The following is a 19,133-nucleotide window of genomic DNA, read 5'->3' as shown; positions in this document are numbered from 1 at the left end:
TGGCAGTCAAGCGATATATAAAAGCCAAGCTTGCAATGCAGCCGAGTAATCAAATCGCGTCGCTCGCCAGGAAAAGTGCAAGTGTTTTCCACGCTCCAAAAAAATATTGAAATCGCAGGCGAAAATCAGGCGAGGTGAAAAACCCCTTCCTTTTTTTTCCGTGTTAATACGAGATACAAAAATATGTGTTTGATAAGAGTAAAATATGAAGTGACAGTTATACAGTTCTGGAAATTGTACATACAAGATACTGTATAACTAGATGTTACTTCACGTTTAATAAATTAAAAAGAATAATAATTCACACCAATTCATCTTAATTATTTTTTACACTGAAAACCGTTCATCTTATTTATTTTTTTCACTGAAAACCGCTTATATTTACCATGCTGTGAATGTTTTTCACAGGGTCAAAATACTTTTTGAAGCACAACCTGTTAATTTCACTACTATATTTTCCCGCCACGTGTAGATGCTGTGCCACCGACACATCCACATCCACTGCCACCTCTTCCTGCTGCAGCTCCTTGTGGTACCCTTCCTGCAGGGATCCCCCGTTTCGAGTCCGGAAATATCTAATAAGGGCTCCAAGTCGCCGAACAGCGTGCAGCAGCAGCAGGTGCAGCAGCAACAGCAGCAGGAGGCCCACCTAAATTCGCTAAGTGCCTATGCCAGTGGCTATGACATGGCCCAGAACCAGGTTCAGACGCAGGTCCTGTCGCCCACGGATCCTGCGTTCAAGCCCTCGTACAAGATGCCCGAAATGGAGACCAACTTCACGCCCATGCAAACAGCGGGAACTCCAAGTGTGGCGAGTCTGCCGTCGACTCCCATGCTCATGCAATATTTGCCGGCCCAGTCGATTCAAGATGGTTCCGGAAACACCGTCCAGTACCTCCAGCTAATCCCCACCCGACCGATTATTGTGCCCATTTCGCCGTACCTTTCGGCTGCTGCTGCGGCTGCAGGATCACCGGCCATCTCCGCCGGTGGACAGCCAGACTTTGGCGGACGGACAGCTGCTGTGCTGAGTGCCCTGCCGCCGAACTACGCAGCCCTCCAGGGATACGCCGCCGGGTCCATCAACCCTGCCGCCGCCTACCGCAACACCTACAGGATCAACCGCGAGGCCAAGGACAAGCACTTCTCGCCCTCGTTTTCGCTTAACCTCAACGAGTATCTGCCGGGCTCCTCGCTGGGACTGGCTGGTGGCCATGACGCCGCCGCCAGTGGCCCACATTTGTACCTCAGGGCCAGACCTTAGAATATAAGCTATCTCCAAAGGCTTACCACGTCTTAGCCTTTAGAACTCTTGTTTTTTGCTGTTAACCATACGAATGTCCCGAATAAAGAGCAATACAATACTAGTTTTATGAAAGAAACGTCGAGGAAAGAGTTCAGTTTTACAAATTCCTCTTTTTTTAGAGGCTTATGGCTTTACAAATTACTTTTCTCAGAATTCAACACCCAATAACATTACCTTTATAATGTGAACCTAAAACATCATATAGCATATATGGCAAAACCCTAAATACACTTTGCTTTCCATTTCATTTACATAACTCCACTTTGGCTGAGTCACTGGTGTCGTTCTTCAGCGGGCTTCCACCTTTCGATTTCACACCACCGTAGTCGTAGGTGACCCAACCTAACGAGTCCCACATAAACCCAAATGGAATCCAGACGTTGCCGTATCCAGACAGTTTATTTGCACAGCAACAAAAGGGGGACGGTGAGCAAACAAAAACACCCTCAGATGGAGGAGCTTTGGAGCTACAACTAGAAAAACGAAGGTCGTCTTGGGCAGAATGCAGGGCCTTTGTTTTTGTTTCTCTTTCATTTGCGTGAAAGTGACCGAAGACCCCATTTCACGCCCGACCGGAACAGAGACGGTTGGTATCACATAGTATGTTCATGCCACAGAAACCTTGAGGTTGCGTCACATGCCGCCAGCCCTTTCATCTGTCTACTCCTAATTGTCACACTTATGACAAATTCATTTGGCAGTAACTAGCTCAAAATCGAAACAGAGCTTTTATTGCCTCCTTTCCACGTCGTGGCGTCTCTGTGGATGGGGTAAGTAAAGGGGCTGAGCCCAAAGCATCTTTCACTTGCCGCAGTAAGTGGAGCAAATGCCCAACGGCCTTTCATCTTTTGGCGGCCAAACAGTGACTAGGGGATATACCCTTTGTTTGAAAATTTCTTAATCGCGGAATATATACCATGCAAAATACCTTTGCCAATACTTGGATTTAATATCCAAATACTGAACATTTTAGAAGACCCCAGGCTATATCTCAAAAACCTATTATAGTCGTTCAAAAGAGGTCCATATAATATTTTAGAGCAATTAAATCAGAACCCGATAAGAACCCGATATAAGAATATGAAGAAGTTGAGCTTTAAAATTAGGCACTTTCTACTATGAAATATTTTACAATAATTCTTAATAAGTAATATTCTTAAGAACCTCTAATACTTTTGCAGAGTATATTTTGTTACATTTTTGGAACGAATGCTATTCACCAGCGATGAAGACATAATCCCAGCTTCGTAGTTTGCACTAAAGACTCCGCGATTTTGGACTACCCCTTCTTGAGGGTATTGAACGCAATTCGAGGGGCATTCCATGGCGCACGAGTGCCGCAATTCACTTTCAATCACCGACCATTCCACAAGTCGTCGATGCACTGGCGATGACGATGATATATCCACGATGATGTGGAGGACGCCCCGTGGCGGTGAATCCCTTGTAATGGGATTTAGATGATGGGTCGGACGGCCACTTGCCGCTGAGTTTTGGCTGCGGAAATGAGCGGTTATCGATGCTTGAACTTCGGGCTCGAATTCGTAGCTCGAACTCGATTAATGGACGTGTTTTCCTGTACATGTAGATGACTTACACAGTTGTTCGAAGGGGTGTGCGCTTCACTTGTCCGGAGTTGTTATAACACTTTAAAGCGCGTAAATTAGCCTTTGCTGTTGCTGGGCGGTGCTTGCTTTGTTGTTGCTGATTGAGTTTGAAATGATTTCAATTTGAGTTCCCGAGTGGCTGAGTGGCTGAGTGCCTGAGTGGCTGGGTTGCCGAACTATTTACTTTCCTTTTCAATTAATTGCCGCAGCCCTAAACGGCTCCAGCCGCCTCTGTGCTCCAACCGTCCGTCCATCTATCCTTCGCTCATCTGCATCTCTAGGTGGCCAATGAATGGCACCCACTTGGTTCCGATATGCGAGACTTGAGATCTCAGACTCGGGGTCCGAGATTCGAGACCAGAGGTCTCAGAGAATTAGGCGGCACACTATAAAATGTCGTGTCAGAGCTTCGCGCCACTGCAGTCGCCTCAGCGCTCGTCTAACGCTCGGTTCGGTTTTAGTTTTTGGTGTTTGGTCTTTGGTTTTAGTTCCCATTTTTCGGCTGTCGGACGTGGCTCGAGTTCGGACTTTTGCTTAAATTCTTCTTATTTTTTTGGTGCACCCAAGTGTAATCCGTGCGAACTGGTGAATGTTGTCTGTGCTGGTTCGCTCGAAGGAGTGATCATCGTCGTTCGGCCGGATCAAGGCGGTCAAGCAGCCTCATCATCATCATCTTTGACGCAAGTTATTATCATCATCAGCGGAGGCGACCATAAACGGGGTACTGTAATCATGGTGCGTATGTAACCGACCAGAAAGGAATGACATCTCAAATGGACAAATCGCGAGCAGAAAGATAATGTGATAAAATAGTATATAGTGGTCAAAGGAAAGCTCAAACTAATTAATATACCAACATGCAAAATAATGCTGAAGAAACAGAACAGAGAAAGGCACGCAGAGAAAGAAATGGAGAGAAAGCTTAAGGACCATGCAATATATGATTTACTTAACGATAAAATATGTTGAAAGCACTATGAGAAAGGGATTAAAAGATAGAAAATGCAAAGAAAAGGGAAACACCAATAGTGATATATCGATTATTACATAAGCTCATATTTAGACAGTGAAAACAGAGAAATGTTTGATTGAGTTGTTCGAAAACAAAATATCTCTAATGAGCCCGGCTGATACAATTTCATGGTCTGCCAATTGATTAATGATACAATATGTCACCAGGGGTATTACTTTGGCCGGACAAAAGAGGGAAAGTTGGGTGAGGCGGTCGGTCGGATGAAGCGAGAAGTATTAATATACAAATATGGGCGAGTCAAGTTCCTTTCGTTGGGAAACTAAGGCGGAGAGGCCGTTGAGCTCTTTGATTTGCAACGACTAAGAGAAGAAAAATGACATTGCCCTAGAACCTCGTTAGACTTGAACTGCAATTAGCCGATCTAATCGAAGTTTATTCGCTGGCCCTGTGCACAGTTCGTGTCTTGAGTCTTTTGTTTTGGTTCGATACTTTTCGTTTTTGCACTGTTTTGTCTCACACTCATGTGCTTACACTGTGTGTGGTCACTTTTTGTTTGGCCAATGATTCGAATGAGAGGCTGGCGCAAATTACGCGTGTTAACGATGAGCACTCCATTAGCTTCTGTGGGCCATCAATCAAGCTGCATTTGCATCGCACGTCTTATGTCATCTGACCTGGTTGGAATCATTAGCCGACCGGAGGCCGCCAAAATAGCCAAAATAACTTCGAAGAGCTCTGGAACTGGGGCACGCATGCGCCTCATTGCCTGTAACTAGTTTTGCAGTGTGCAGCATTTGGCTGCCAGTATTTCAACATCCACCGGAATGCTTCTTCGTCGCGTGACAAATGGTCGTAAGTTGCTCGGTCAGAGCTGGCAGTCTCGAATCGAAGATTTTTGTTTTAGAAAGGCCGCTCTGCAAGTGGCTTATCAGTTGGTGCGACCCTCGCCAGCAGGTGCAAAATCGAAGAGAGGACGGAAAGTGAAGGGGTATGGGTGGTAAGGGGATGTCCCACCCACCTGGGCTTGGCCTGCGCCGATTTCACACCGCATTTGTCTCAAACCACAATCTATTGATCTTTCCACTCGAATGCCAAATCAAAACTTGGAGAGTTCCCCTGCCCGCCCTTTTCCAATTTTGAGCCAAATTAAAAGTGGTCAAACTCAATTAAACGCATCAATGGGCGCTGGTGGGCGTGGACTGATCGCTGCTCGGCGAAAGACGCCAAAACTCAGCCTTTCACCAACCAAAAGTAAGAAAGAGACACTAAGACATTAAATCAAGTTGCGAATACACTTGCTGCTAAAATGCTTCAAGGTCAGCTTCAAAGGTGCACAAATTGAAATTAAATGTAGTGGATTGCGTGAAATTAATTACAAGTTGAAAAGATTTATGTATTTTGTGGTTGGCAGTCGACAGAGCATTGCATTAGCATATTAAGTTTAAATACTTGTAATGGAAACACCTCTTAAACAATTATACACTAAAATATAAATTGCCCTGAGTTTATTTCATCTTCACCAATTCACAAAAAAAAACTTTCTTTTACTACAGAATTACATGTCTGCTTTTCTTTCCAAAATATAATTGTAAATATAATATACGATTGGAAAGGTTAAAGTGTGGGAAACATTAACGTCTAAAGCTTTTACTATTTTATAGTTAGAATGCCCTTCTTTTTGTTCACCCATTTAGATCTTGCTTAACCTGCTCCTCCTGTCCATCGTCGTGGTAACTGGCGTCCACGGGGTCCTCTCACCACCTCCTGGCTACGATGACGACACCTCACCACTGCCACTTCGCTTAGAGGACTTGGAGCGGGAACAGGAACTTCACCAGCACCTGGATCTCAATCGACCGCCACTTCTGCCCAATCACTACGAGTGGCGACCTGATGTGGCCGCCAGTTTGCCGCCCAGCTACATCCAAGATGCCGCCCAGAGGGAGCAGGAGCTCGAGCGGCTGCAGCGGCTGGAGGAGCTGCGCCAACTTCAGCGCCAGCATCAGCAGCTCAGTTCGGGTTACGCCTTTCCCGCCCACCTGCCGGGTGTGCTGTACGTGTAAGTGTTGACTTGATTTCGGGGAGGGCTTTAAGCCAACTCTGGTGGTCTGAAACAAGCTCTGGAAAAGCTCAAGCTTTAGCTGGGACTCAATAAAAGTTTGGTCGCTATAAGCGGTGAGGTAAAAGGCTAAGACGCCAAAACTCAAAGCTCATAGCTTTTAAGTCGTAGAAATAACTTTATATAACCGAAAACTAAAAAGGCCAACTGGTTGTCTTTGTGATTAAAACATTCAAGTAATAGTTTGGGCATAATTAACATTCTGTATTTTTCGGAAAGCCAAAAACCGTAAAAAACTTAGAAAATTTCGGTGTTTTTTCCTCGTGTGTTTTTGAGAACTCCCGTTCTTGAAACAAGAAGAAAGTACGCTCGACTTTGTTGAACTCGAGAGTGATTCGTTCTCCCAACTCAAAAATATTTATTCCCAAAAAAAAGTGCATAAAAGCAATAACAGTGACTTGACTTTTCAGATTAACAATTTTCGCTTAAAGAGTTTATGTATGCAAGTTCAGTAGACTCAAGTTTGTCCTTATAAAAAATACTTGACGCATTGAAAGTCTACTTAAGCACTTAAATAAATACATAGAAATTCACATTTAACCAACAGGAGCACAGCACTGATACAACAAACACTAACGTATCTGCTAATCAATAACAATGTTCACTTAAACCTCAACCGCAGATCAGGACTGTTAACCCTTTAATGGCCCACTGATTGAGGGCTATTGGGCCGTTGATTGACGTGCAAATTGCCCCCTAGGGGTTAGGGAACAAGAAATGGAAATGCTAATCGTGTGGGCGATTGAAAGGAGCTGTGATTTGGCCAAAAACGATCGTTTTAAGCCAATTTGGGCTGGTTAAATTAGTTGGTTAGTGGCTGAAAGTGTTGAAATGGCAGCATTTCACTTACAATGGCATCGGCTTCCGACAAATAGAGCAAACGATTGCGGTAATTTCAAAAGATTAAACCGTTGGTTAATCAGCTTCTTTTACTGAATTTCAGTGGACCCACGTCAGCCACGCCCGCTCCCACGGCCTCGGCGACCACAACGGCAGTGCCCTCCTCTTCAGCACGGTTCACAAAGCCCATGGTTCCCTACGATTTGGACTTGGGCATTCAATATGTGACCAATAATGCGTTGCCCCTGCCAGTACCTCGCCCCCAAGGACAACCTCCTTTTATATACGGATTCACCCAGGGCAACAGACCCACTAGCAGCCATCTGGTGGTTCAACCTCTGGTGGTTCAGCAGTCCAAGCAGTTCGCCTACGCTCCCGCATCGCCACCACAGCGACACTATGCGAATGGACCTCGAATTCCACTTCCATACCCGCCGAGTTTTGTGAGCATTACTACCCGAAGGCCCGGATCGGGGAGGACCAGACCATTCCGGCCATCGCAGCCAGACCCCACGCCCGACTTGTTTGCCGGACGATCTTCGAAGTCGCTGCTGGACTCTTATATCCCCAGCTGGGAGGTTCTTCGCCTGGTCAGGGAACGCAGTACCCCGCACCAGCACCAAGGAGGATTCTCTCCCGTCCAGAGGCAGACGCTCGCTTACCCAGCTCCGGCGCATTTGCGACTCTATAAGCGAGATTCCCAGGAGAACCGAGGTACCAGAATCGTGAAGAAGTCGCTGGGACAGCCGGGAAAACTCAAGGAAAACTAAAGCACGTGGCTTTCTATCTCGGGGCTAGCGTAGCGATTTTAGTTTTTTGTTTTTAGAATACCTACAAATACGAATATTTATTGCAGCGAACATGGAATCTGTTTTACTTGGAAGGGGGTCGTCAACTATACTTATCTTTACTGTAGAGCACTAAAGATTATAGGTTAAGACTCAGCACTTTTCACAATGCTTCTGATTTGAAAATGATGTCTTCTTGCTTTTTAAGACCACATGTTCTTGAAAACGCTACCTAATTTAGCAGATTTATTAAAAAAACACCTTTAGTTGCGATTTTGTTAGTTTGAATACTGAGCCTGAAGTCAAAACTAACTTAAAAGCGTTGATGTTTATGATGGCTCGAGGAAGCATGGCTGGTTATGGGTTCAAGGAGTAATAAACAACGAAGAGGTGAGCCTCGTGACTTGTGGCTCCCAAAAGGAGTTGATTCCCACTGCCCCTTAAGCCGATCGGTAGGTGATCACATAACACCAACTGCAGCATGAACCATGCAGCATCTTCAGCTCTCCTTTAAAGCCAGGCCAGGCCAGGCCATCGCGGGCCAAAGCGCCGCCAAAGCCAATCGAATCAAATGCGCAATATGTGACTTTGTCAATGAGCCGGTTGAGCCCCAGAGCCACCGATTCCAGCGATTCCGTCGATTCCTTGGACTCCAATTCGGAATCGGACTTGGACGCTCCGCTTGATGCTTTGCTCACGTAATCGCGGCCATAAACCAAACAGCCAGCAATAACAAACAATTACGGGGCAATGCCACTCGGAGTGGCCACAAAATTATGATTTGTGTGGCAGTGTGCCGAGGTGCAGAGATGCGGCTTCGAAACCCAGCAGACAGAAGACTGGAAGACGGACAGGTGGAGATTTATGCAAGTAGGAAGCGAAGATGCTGCAGTTGCGAGTTGCAAGTTTTAAGATTCGAGTTGTGGCAGTTGTTTGCGTTGCCGTTTCGTTTCGTTTCGTTTCGATTCGGCCATCTCATGGCTGTTAATGATGCAGCCAGTGGCACAAAATTGCTGCATTGTTTGTCACCCATTAAATATGCAGACGCCAGACGTGAGGATGATGATGGTGATGAGCACCCTGCCCTGTTTTTAAGGGTGTGTTGGCAAATGCATTTCCTGACTGCCGTTGATTCCGGTGATGACGTGCACCACACTGAGCAAAAACTCATTAAAATTACACTTCGCAAATCCCCGTCTTCATCTGACCATAGATTGTATGAACAGAGGTCGATCCATTTTCCCTGATACAAGTTCTGTAACTTAATGATATTCGATCTAAGGGACTTTGAAATCTACGAAAAACTTGGCTAGCTACCTTCCTGTGGGGTCAAGTCTCACGTAGATCCGATCGTAAATCTGCATTCGAAGGGGTCATTCAAAAAGGTTCGCCCTTTGTGCTGCGACAATGCCCACGGTCAGCATCCGTAGGCCTCTGTCTCTAGCTGGGTCATGCCCAGCACAATAAATAAAAACAATAATAATAATAATGCCGCTCTATGACGGCTGACTAAGTGACATTGTTGCACCTTTGGACAATGAGCTAAGGTTGAGGTTTTGGCTTTGGACGCTCGATTGTGCAATGTTTGCTCAGCCGCGGCTTCGATTCGCTTCGGTCATTGTTGGCATCGAAATGGGAATCGGCATCGAACTTGGGCGGAATAGAGTGGGCTGGGAAGCCAAGAGTAAGGAGGAGCACAAAGAGAGTCGAGCTCGCGAGCTTATCGATGCACGCCCATCAAGGCAAGCCTGGAAAAAAGGCAAACTTGGAGATGAGTTGTAGGTGGTTCGAACTGGTGTTACCCCGAATGCCACTACTTCATTCATCTCCATAACTTTAATCTGTCTATTGAACAGGAAAATTTGTAGTTACACTAGGATGATATGACATGATTATTTTGATAAAAATCCCTAATTATCAATTTAACATCATTTGGTGGTAATTTATGTAAATAGCCATTAATCCTGAGAACTTCAAAAAGTTTTAATTTTATATCTGGGCAGTTGCTTAAAGCCTCACCTCGAGCCCGATCAGAAATTCTAGTTTCTATCCCCGGCGGTTCATCACTTTAGTTTCGGAGATTGTCGACGACCCTGAAATGCCCAAAGCTCCACAGCCAAGGGTATCAGGGCGAAAACACTTTCGACACTGCAACCACGTGAATGCGAATGAAGTTTTAGGTTTTTAGTTTACAGCAGTGTTCAGTTATCTGCGGCTTTTTATCGTTATCTCGCTTCGCTTAGTGTCGTGTCTGGTGTCTATTGACAAAACGGATTACCAAATCCCACCAGCGACGAGCCAAGCAACAAATCCCCACTCTGGTTATGCCATTTCTCCTTTAGCGCTGGCCCAATCCCCATCCAAAACCAAAAGGCAACTCCAAATCCCAGGCCAAACCCAAGCGAAGACAACTTAATGCGCCAATTAAAGTGCCACTACTCGCGGACCTCTGGCACTCTCTTTTTTTCTCATCTGGATGCTTCGCAATTGTTTTCATGCTAATTTCCGTTTCTGTTTCGATTGGTGTCTGGCTTTGTGCGGGGCACAGAAATACAGAAAAATATTATAATGAACCAAAAACGCATTCACTCAAAATGAAAGGCCCCGGAATCAGACCTTAGTCAAGTCAAGTCCATCCAGGCTTTTGTCACAAGCTCGAGTTACGCCAATGTTTTTATGACTTTGAACTTGAACTGGAAAAGCGGAGACAAAGGCGCCGCTCTTTTGTCCCCAAAGAAATTGGAAAGGTCTACAAGCTTCCCTCTATCTTTGGGTGGATGGGTATAGGTTGGGCCCTTTGTGAAAGGTTGCTCTCCCATGGCGAGGCAAGGTCGTTCATGTGATTCTCAGCATAGGGAATGTGGCTTAGGAAATATCTGGATAGCAAGCGAAACAATTCAGAAAAGGTATAGAATGTGGGTTCGATAATAACTCGCATAGCACATCATTTTGCATTGCACTGACCTCTAAAGGAGTATACGGTGTATATATTCCGTACGAAAAAATGCTAAAATTAAAATTCTATAGTTTTCTTGAATAATATATAATGAAATTCATACACGTTTAGCCAAAACAGACGAACTTAAAATCGTGCAAGGTTTCTTACATGAGTGAAGACCCTATTTTTACAGAAATACTTTAAAAAAAACATTATAAATTCGGAAACTAGCTATTGAACCCAATTCGCCAATTCCGCAACGCTTTTTCACTGCCTTTCCTCTTTTTACCTGCCAGGTATCTAAAGCACTTTGTTTACAGTTGGGGCAATCCCAGGCAACCTACACCTTCAGTCGCTCAACGATACAGATACAGATACAGATATACGGGTATGTGTAGAGACGTGCGGTGTCATTGGTGCTGAACTTCGGTCCGACTGGCTTCTTTTTCCCCGTCCCACGAACCGCCATCCACGATCCACCTTCGCCTTTGGCTTTAGCTGTAGCTGTAGCTGTAGCTGTAGCTTTAAAATTCAGCTTCAACTCCAACTCCGGAGCCGATATTCCAGCTTGATGCAACCCGAAGACCAAGTGGTTGCTGCTGTGGCTGCGATATAAAAACCGCAAGCATTGCCAGCGCCATCCGCAGTAAGAGGCGCGACTTTTGAACGCTAGCATCGCTCCGAATCTGAATCTGAATCCTCAACCAAAACCATATAGAAAACTAAGCCCGGGTCCGTTGGGTCGTGTCGTGTTACCCATAACATCAGAAAAACATCCATTTTTTTATCTGTGGTGCCGCTGATACGCAAGAATTTTCCGAAGTGCATATCCATATCATCAAAAGCGGATTGTGTGAAAAAGTCGCTGCGAAAGCGCATTGTTACCCGAACTCGCCATGAGACTAGCACTGATACTGGTAAGACCGACCGAGAGATTATACAATCTCCTTCAGAAAACCCGGAAATCAGACCCACCCACCAATCGAATTGTGCAATTTGTCCGGAGTAAAAGCTATTCGGCGGCTGACAAATTAATTTGCATTCATGCGGTGCAGTGGCAGCCAAGCCGGCTTGGTCAGCTGGTAGTTGGTGGTTCGAAAGTGGTTGCGGTTCAACCAACTCGACCACGCGGAGGATGCAATGAACTCCCACCGCCCGGAACATGATTTATCGCAATCTTGACCTCTTCGCCGACCACTGACTACCGACTTACTGCCCTTCTGACACTGCCCTTGTCCGGTCTGTGTCCGCATATCCATGTCCCTCGTCATCTTGTCCATCAATTAACGCGCTGAGGGAGCTGTCTGTCTTAGGTTGGCTAATCGTCCACTAATTGGACGCTAAGTTCCACGGTAGAATGCCAGCCGATTGGTCAAGTGGCCCCTAGAAATCCGTTTACGCAAAGCGGACACGGAGCGAAAACGGAGTGAGATTAATTGTTATTAGATACATTCCAAAGACTTGAATACGTTGAGTTAGAGCTTTCTCACGTTTTACAGCATCTATATTACTGCATTGCTCAAGAATTTCTTATATTTGATATTTGATATTACAATCTTTTAAGAAAAACAATTAAAAAAGTAAATAAAAAAAAAGTATTCACAAAAATTATGAAACTCAGTTAGTAAGCTTTTTGTCTCGTTTCGAGCTCTTTAAACATAAATACTTAGATTTCAACAGTTGTTGGTATGTTGATATTAATTACAATATCTCGGGTATAATTAAATTATAATGATATTTGTATGAAAATATTAGGGACAACTAGTAATATTTATTTTTAACCAATTATTAAAAATACAACTTTTAATTAACCCTCAAAAAGCAGATAAATTTACAAAATTTCACTTTGAAGCACAGAGCAGCGAATTCGCCAATTTTATATTTGCCTCTACCAGTGGTATTTTCCCAGTGCTGGAAAATCTCGAGCGGCGTAAACAGAACTCGTTTTCTGCAGTCGCCGCTTGTGTGGTTACATAAAGTTATTACACTCCATCGGAAGGGGAACGGGCAGAGGGACCGCTCAGCCACTGGCAGGATAATCTGTAGTTGTCTAATTTACATTTTATTGTTGGCTTGGCTCTGATGTTGCTGCTGCTGCTGGGGATGGGATGATGCAACAACGAAAGCGAAACAATAACCAAGACACCACACCACAAAAACTGAACAAAATCCGAGTCCGACTAATTTGCACGCGTTGCGTGACGATCGTTTGCCCCGACTTGCTGGTGCTTGTAGTTTTTAGTTAGTAGTGAGTGGATTGTGATTTGCAATGTCGGAATGGGATGGGGGAGTCTCATCCCTGCCACGGGAACAACTCACCCACAGAGCAGGCACGCAGGCACCCGGTTCGATTCGATTCTTTTTCCAGACAAGTGAAAGGCGACTCCGGAGCTCCGATGCAATTAAATTAAATTATTACAGCAAATAATTGGCAAAGATAAATCAATGCGAAAGACAGATCTAACGAGTCGCTGTTGCTCCTTCTGTTGGGGAGCTCGGCAGCTTGGGAGCCCGGGATCTTATATAAAGCTCTTTGCTTTCTGCTCTTCGGCTCCCACAGCTCAGACTCAGGCCAGCGCTTGACAAAAATGCACAGCTGTTTTGTGGCAAGTCTGCCAAAAAGCGAAAAGTCTTCCTGCTTAACGGCTAAATAAAACTGCTACATAACTACAACGACGAACGACTATTAAAATGACTTGACACACTGTCCCAGTTTCGGGTAAAATATACTTACACCATACTCACACCTACCCGGCGACTGGCTGGCGAGCTAATGGAGTGACGAATTGCAATTAAAACTTAACCAGCAGCCAGATGGACAACCGGGAGGGGCGATGTCTTCAATTGCATATCAGTGCAAATCAGTTGTATCAGCTGTAGCCCATGAAAAGGCAGATGTTCTGCCTTGTTGCCACTTTAATGGTCACTCATTTGCTATTACGTTTAGTGTGCAGGTTCCGTTTTACTAATCACCAGTCTGACATTTAAGAGTTATGGTCAGCAGAAGCAATTACCGAGAAGCCCACACTTAACTGGTTTGATTAGCATATTCTCGGACTAATTACACATAATGCGCGTGTATCAACAGCAGTTATCGACCGTAACCCATAATCGTCACCCAGATAATCGATAAAAATTGAGTCATTAGACTATCTGTCACTATCTGCGAATCAAAAGACCAAAGACATGAACTACGGACTAGCGCTGAAATCGAAAGACTCAAGACACGAACTCGGCAGCACCGAGATTCAATTACAACACCAGTTCGCTTGATGAAATGTCAAATGTGAAACCTCTTCTCAGCGTGCGTTGTACGTTGGCTTGGTTTAACGATCGATATTGAGAGCGAAATCGAGACGGTGGATGGCAGATGGTGGATGGCCCACAGCTCCAAATCCCCCTTTGTCTCCCTTCATTGTCTTCGCCCCGAAACCTTGAGCCCAAACCGAAACAAAAACCGCCGTTTTGCACAATACGAGTTGGGTTCGCAGCTAACAAAACATTGGATAAATTGCAACAATGAACTTGATGGCTAATCCAAACGGCCGGAGTGCGTGATAAATCAAGAACTATCCATTTCCTTTCTGTTAAACTATAGACATTTTATTTTCAACTAAAAGCCTACAAAACCTGTTTTTTTCATTTTCAGGGCACTCTTTGTGCTTTCCTGTGCCTGGCCAGCGGCTTGAGCCAGTCGGAGGCCAGTGGATCAAAGGGGAATGGGTTTCCCAAGAAGGTAACCACGCTGAAAAAGCGGCCGACCAAAACGCCCACCACAGCACCCATCTCCACCAGCCGAACCACTCTGAAGCCCAGCAAGCCCCGTGTGAAGATTGTTAAGTCCGCGGTCACCCGAAGCACCACCAAAGCACCGGCCTTGGCCGACACATTTGGCAATCTGCCCGCTGATGACCTGGAGTTCATCAAGGAGCTGGACAAACAGTTTAGGCTCCACGGAGACAAGATCAAGATCAAGGTGGAGAGAGACAATTCCACGAGCAGCGGTGGCAAGAACAGCAAGCGCACCATCGAGGGCGATTTGGGGTAATGGACCACCAAAAATCTTTTAAAACGTATTATCCTTATTCGAATTTTCTGTCTTATAGGTACGGCTACTCGCATCCTGGTTATGATTACACGCCCCCCAAGTTCATGTTCTATCCGTACTCGCAGCACGATATCCCCTCGGGCTTTGCCCACCCGCAGCCATTGCCGGAGGAGCAGGAGCCGGAGCCGAAGCAGGTGGAGCCGCAACAGCCGGTGGTGCACCACCACAGCCACAACCACGAGCAGGTGACCAGCGTGACCATCGAGCCCTCGTACTCCTACGAGCTGAAGCCCCAGACGAGCTATGAGACCCAGCCCCAGCACACGGCTCCCGAGCAGCCTCAGATCGATCTGCCCCAGGAGGAGGTGGAGGGTGGTGCTCATGCCTCTGCCGGCTACCAGGAGCCGGTCATCGTGTTGCGCATTCCCGGGCCCGCCAAGTACGCCGCCCACCTGCAGACCCTTCTCCAGCAGTATCTCGAGATCAGGGCGGCACAGTACCTCAGCTTGCTCCAGGAGGCGGAGCAGCAGCAACAGCAACAGCACCAGCACCAGCAGCAGCAGCAACATGCAGATCCCCCGCAGCAATATGGGCCACCAGAACCGGCCACGTACCACCAGGAAGTGAGCTATGCCCACCAACTGGCACCCACCCCGGCGGCCGTGCAATATGCACCCATTGACGATGTCTACCAGAGCTACAAGGGTCGCCACCAGCAGCAGTTGCAGCTGCAGCAGCAGCAGTACGAGCCGCAGCAGTACGAGCCGCAGCAGTACGAGCCGCAGCAGTACTACGCGCCCATGGACTACCAGCAGCCCACTCAGTTCTACTACGCCCAGCCAAAGTCTCATTTGCAGCAGCAACCTCAGCTCTACCTAATAGCAATGACCCATGCGGAACCGGAAGCGGAACCGCAGCAGAATCAGCATATCCACCAACAGCAACAGCAACAGCAACAGCACCATCATCATCAGCAGCAACAGCAACATCAGCAGCCGATCTACGTGCCAGAATCAGATCCACCCACAGCTTCTGGTGCTCCGGAACAGGAGGCGGAACCGGAGCACAACCTGCCCATTACGGAGAACAACCCGCGACCCACACACACCAAGGTCATCTTTAACCCCTATCCTTACCAGCAGCAACATGAGCAGTATCAGCAACAGCAGGCTGACATCGAGGAGCAACAGGCAGAGGGGGAAAGGCCGTTCAACTACCATGCCCATTCCCTCAAGATGCGCCAGGAAAAGAGGGCGGCCAAGCCGGAGCCTGTGGCTGGGGATGGGGGTTCAGGATCGGGGTCGGGCACTGGTGACCACAGACTGCAACAGATTAGGGAGTATGTGAGGGAGAAGCTGGGCGCTGAAATGGGTTCGGCCGTGGAATACAAGACGACGCAGCTGCTCGAGGGCTGAGGTGCGGATCCGTGTCCGCCGGGGGATGGGAGATTCGCTTGAAAGTACATTCTGCCTGGATGAATTTAGCAAAAATCTTGTGTCAAAATTTATGACGATTGAATATTGGTTATCGCAAGGCCCGCCAACATCATTTTAAATGTGTCTGAAGGTTATCCATAGAATTTCTACGTACTTCTAGGCACCTCTATAAGCGATTTCGAACCACTGACGAGTTCTGTAGGACAATTACTTATTTAAAGAACTTTGAAGTATGCCCTACAAACATTTAAAGCGTTAAAAGATATTGAATGAATTCTACTTGGGTCCAAATACTTTTTAAAATAGTACTGCATACTTTTAGGAGACTCAAACCTGGTTTATGAAAGTCTTTAGAGATTTGAAAAGTATGCTTGCCTTTTGGAACCCGAAAGCCAATCCAGCAAGAAAGTAAACTTGAAGTGAGTGCCATCCTCCCAATTAACTCGTATTGCTAACACACTTTTTGGTTGCTCCTTGTGCCTGAAATCCGTTCATTAGTATTTATTCCAAGCTAGGGGAGTAGGAAGATCCCGAGGGTGATCCTCCAGCTCCACGACCACCACTCATTCCAAACCTATCCACGATCCACAACTGGAAGGCCAAGGCATACTTTTGGGCGAAACTCGTTGGGGGTCCAAAGGTGTGCTTACTTTCTCCCCTTTTCTTCGTGGAGAGGTGCGGGTCCGGGGATTCCCTCCACACATTCGCTTTTCATTATTTTGTACGACGTTTTTTTTATGTTGTTTATATGTTGTTAACCAAGAAAATGTGCTGATCATGTGTGCAATATTTAGTCTGTAATAAAACGTGCTTCTTGAATTTACTTATATGTACTCGTATCTTTGTATTAAAAACGAAACTATGTTGAAAAAAAACCAAACCAAGAGCCTTTTTATTTTATTCGTAGTTGATCGACTCACGGAAGTCACGCACGAAACCCATAAAAATAGCATCGATACTCGCGTAACATCAGTATTAAGAGCTCAATTATTTCGCTATGAGCGTTACAAAATATTTTTGGAAAAGCTAAAGGACCGAATTGATGGCTGACATGCAAGCGAAAAGGCTATAAATTCAGGTGGGAAATCCCTGAGGAATTTGGCGCCGAAGGGGAAGTAACACTGGAGAGTTCCATGCTTAATATAAATTTTTGATTTCATTTAGCGAATAATCTGTAGAATCTGTTCATTTGTATCTGCGAAGTGGTCCATGAAATTAGGTTCGGAAAGCTTGTGGGATTGATCTTATAATATCCTCTTATATGTGTTGAAGGAAAACCAAAAGTTATATTTTTAAACACTTAAACGAGGAGAAATTTAAATTCTGCCCGTAAGTTACTTATGCAGGCACCCATGGCATTGTTTCGACGTAAGTCCCATTAACTTGTTCCCCCTGTTGCGTCCACTGCTCCAGTGATCTAATGCAACTCGCTGCAATTTGCCACCACACCCAGCGATGGCCAGCATTTTCACATGGCAGTCTCTTCCTTTTTGCCACATCGCTCGCTTGCCACACGGCGTCGTTTTTTACGTAAAGATCCGAGATACTGCGGCCAAACAATTAGCATAATCAGCTGCCGCAATGGCTGGTAAATTGTGCCAATTTCTTTAATTTTGAAATGCGGCAGCGTCTGTCGACTTTCCACTCGAATTAAAAAGTGGTCGGCGACTTCCGCACTTTCTGGGAGATTCGCATTTCCACTCGCAGTTCGCAGTTCGCAATTCGCATTCCCACTGCCATTTGCATGATCCTCCAATCGGGATGTGATCTCTTTGCCGTCCGTTTCTACGAGGAGCCCTGCCCGAAATCATTTTGCAGAGGAAATGAAATCGAAAGTGCGCCTCCTATCGTTTGCCATTGCTGTCACGGTTTTCCATCTCTGGGAAGTCTGCCAAGTTTCTTTCAGCCAACTTAATCCAAGTACGTCGGACTCTTCCCCGTCCGGAATCTTATCAATCACCCCACATTTCCATTTTTGCAGTGTTCGAATAAAAGTACCCGGTGAAAACTGTCTGCTTTATGATCTAAACTATTAGTTGGCCCCAACAATGGACCCATAAAACACCAGCTGTAACTGAAACAGCTCCGGCGGCAATGAATTAATAACTTTAGCGCTGGGCGGTGAGAAGGGGGTCTGTAGCAGCCCGATCTACAAACATAACATTTTCCAGCATTGTCGAAGCGTTGCAGCTGCCACAGTGAAGCAAAAGCAGATGGAATTTTAATGAAAATAGGTAACAAAAGTAACTTGGGCATGTTAGAGGGTTAAGAAGGAGCTTAGTCTTTTCCGGCTGATACATTACATCAGGAATTCTGAAATAAAGAACTTTATACTTGTAGAACTGACAAAATAACGCGGGTTTCAACCAGTTATTATGCCTGCATAGAATAATTTATCGTTTCGAACCACTGTGCCGGCATAGCTGTTTCTTTGGTGGCTGGTAGTGTATTTGGTGGGGTTTCTGTAGTTTCTGCAGTTTTTGGCCACATGACGGAGCATGGATATATAGCAAAATCGCTCTGGCAATCGCATTCGGCTGATGGCAAGGTTGTTGATCTTCTCATATGAACACATGTATGTGGATGGGGCCGAAACGCTTTGCCAGCTCTGTTTTGCTTTTGTTTTGGCCGCTGAAAAATTGTTTCGGTTTTATTACGGCTATTATCGTTAGTGTTAAGTGTGGCAAGTGTTTCAGTATCAGTTTCAGTTTGGTTTTTCGCTCCTCCTGCAGAATATTAAAATATAAATCATACGCCCTGTGGGCCAGCCAAAAGCCAATAGCCAATAGCCAATTGAAAATAAATCCACGGCCAGCAGCAGCAGCACGTAAGGGAAATTAATCGAATGGCCAGTCGCATTGGCAAGTCATTCCAGGGGATACTCCCACTTATCACTGGACCTGTTTATCGAAATTGAAATCTACTATGTTGGTTTTCGGCAAATAGAAACTTTTCGGAGCTCTGGCAAAATCATCATAAATCAGCAAACACTTTTATTTTCCTTTGTCTTGGCTCCTTGTTAATTACTATGCACTGAGTCAGTGACCATGAAGCCAACCACCGACTGGAGAGCTGCTA

The 19,133-nt window shown here is 45.7% G+C and overlaps 3 protein-coding genes across 3 annotated transcripts; all 3 read left to right on the top strand.

Moving 5' to 3' along the window:
- Nucleotides 1-64: 64 nt before the first annotated feature.
- LOC108024085 (uncharacterized) lies at nt 65-1,337 on the top strand. Its single transcript, XM_017093859.2, has 2 exons — nt 65-134; nt 473-1,337. The coding sequence occupies exon 2, from the start codon at nt 473-475 to the stop codon at nt 1,262-1,264; it is 792 nt and encodes a 263-aa protein (XP_016949348.1). The 5' UTR covers nt 65-134; the 3' UTR covers nt 1,265-1,337.
- A 2,008-nt stretch (nt 1,338-3,345) lies between these two features.
- LOC108024104 (uncharacterized) lies at nt 3,346-7,705 on the top strand. The gene is made up of 3 exons (XM_017093882.3): nt 3,346-3,648; nt 5,581-5,945; nt 6,949-7,705. The coding sequence occupies exons 1-3, from the start codon at nt 3,646-3,648 to the stop codon at nt 7,613-7,615; spliced, it is 1,035 nt and encodes a 344-aa protein (XP_016949371.1). The 5' UTR covers nt 3,346-3,645; the 3' UTR covers nt 7,616-7,705.
- Nucleotides 7,706-11,226: 3,521 nt separating this feature from the next.
- Nucleotides 11,227-16,882, top strand: LOC108024258 (activating signal cointegrator 1 complex subunit 2 homolog). The gene is made up of 3 exons (XM_017094145.3): nt 11,227-11,488; nt 14,221-14,615; nt 14,678-16,882. Exons 1-3 carry the CDS (start codon nt 11,468-11,470, stop codon nt 16,032-16,034), a joined length of 1,773 nt encoding a protein of 590 aa, XP_016949634.1. The 5' UTR covers nt 11,227-11,467; the 3' UTR covers nt 16,035-16,882.
- Nucleotides 16,883-19,133: the final 2,251 nt, after the last annotated feature.

This window comes from Drosophila biarmipes, chromosome X (assembly GCF_025231255.1).
Source record: "Drosophila biarmipes strain raj3 chromosome X, RU_DBia_V1.1, whole genome shotgun sequence".
In the NCBI taxonomy this organism is placed as follows: domain Eukaryota; kingdom Metazoa; phylum Arthropoda; class Insecta; order Diptera; family Drosophilidae; genus Drosophila; species Drosophila biarmipes.
Note: the sequence above shows the minus strand (reverse complement) of the source record. Positions and strands in the feature narration are given on the sequence as shown.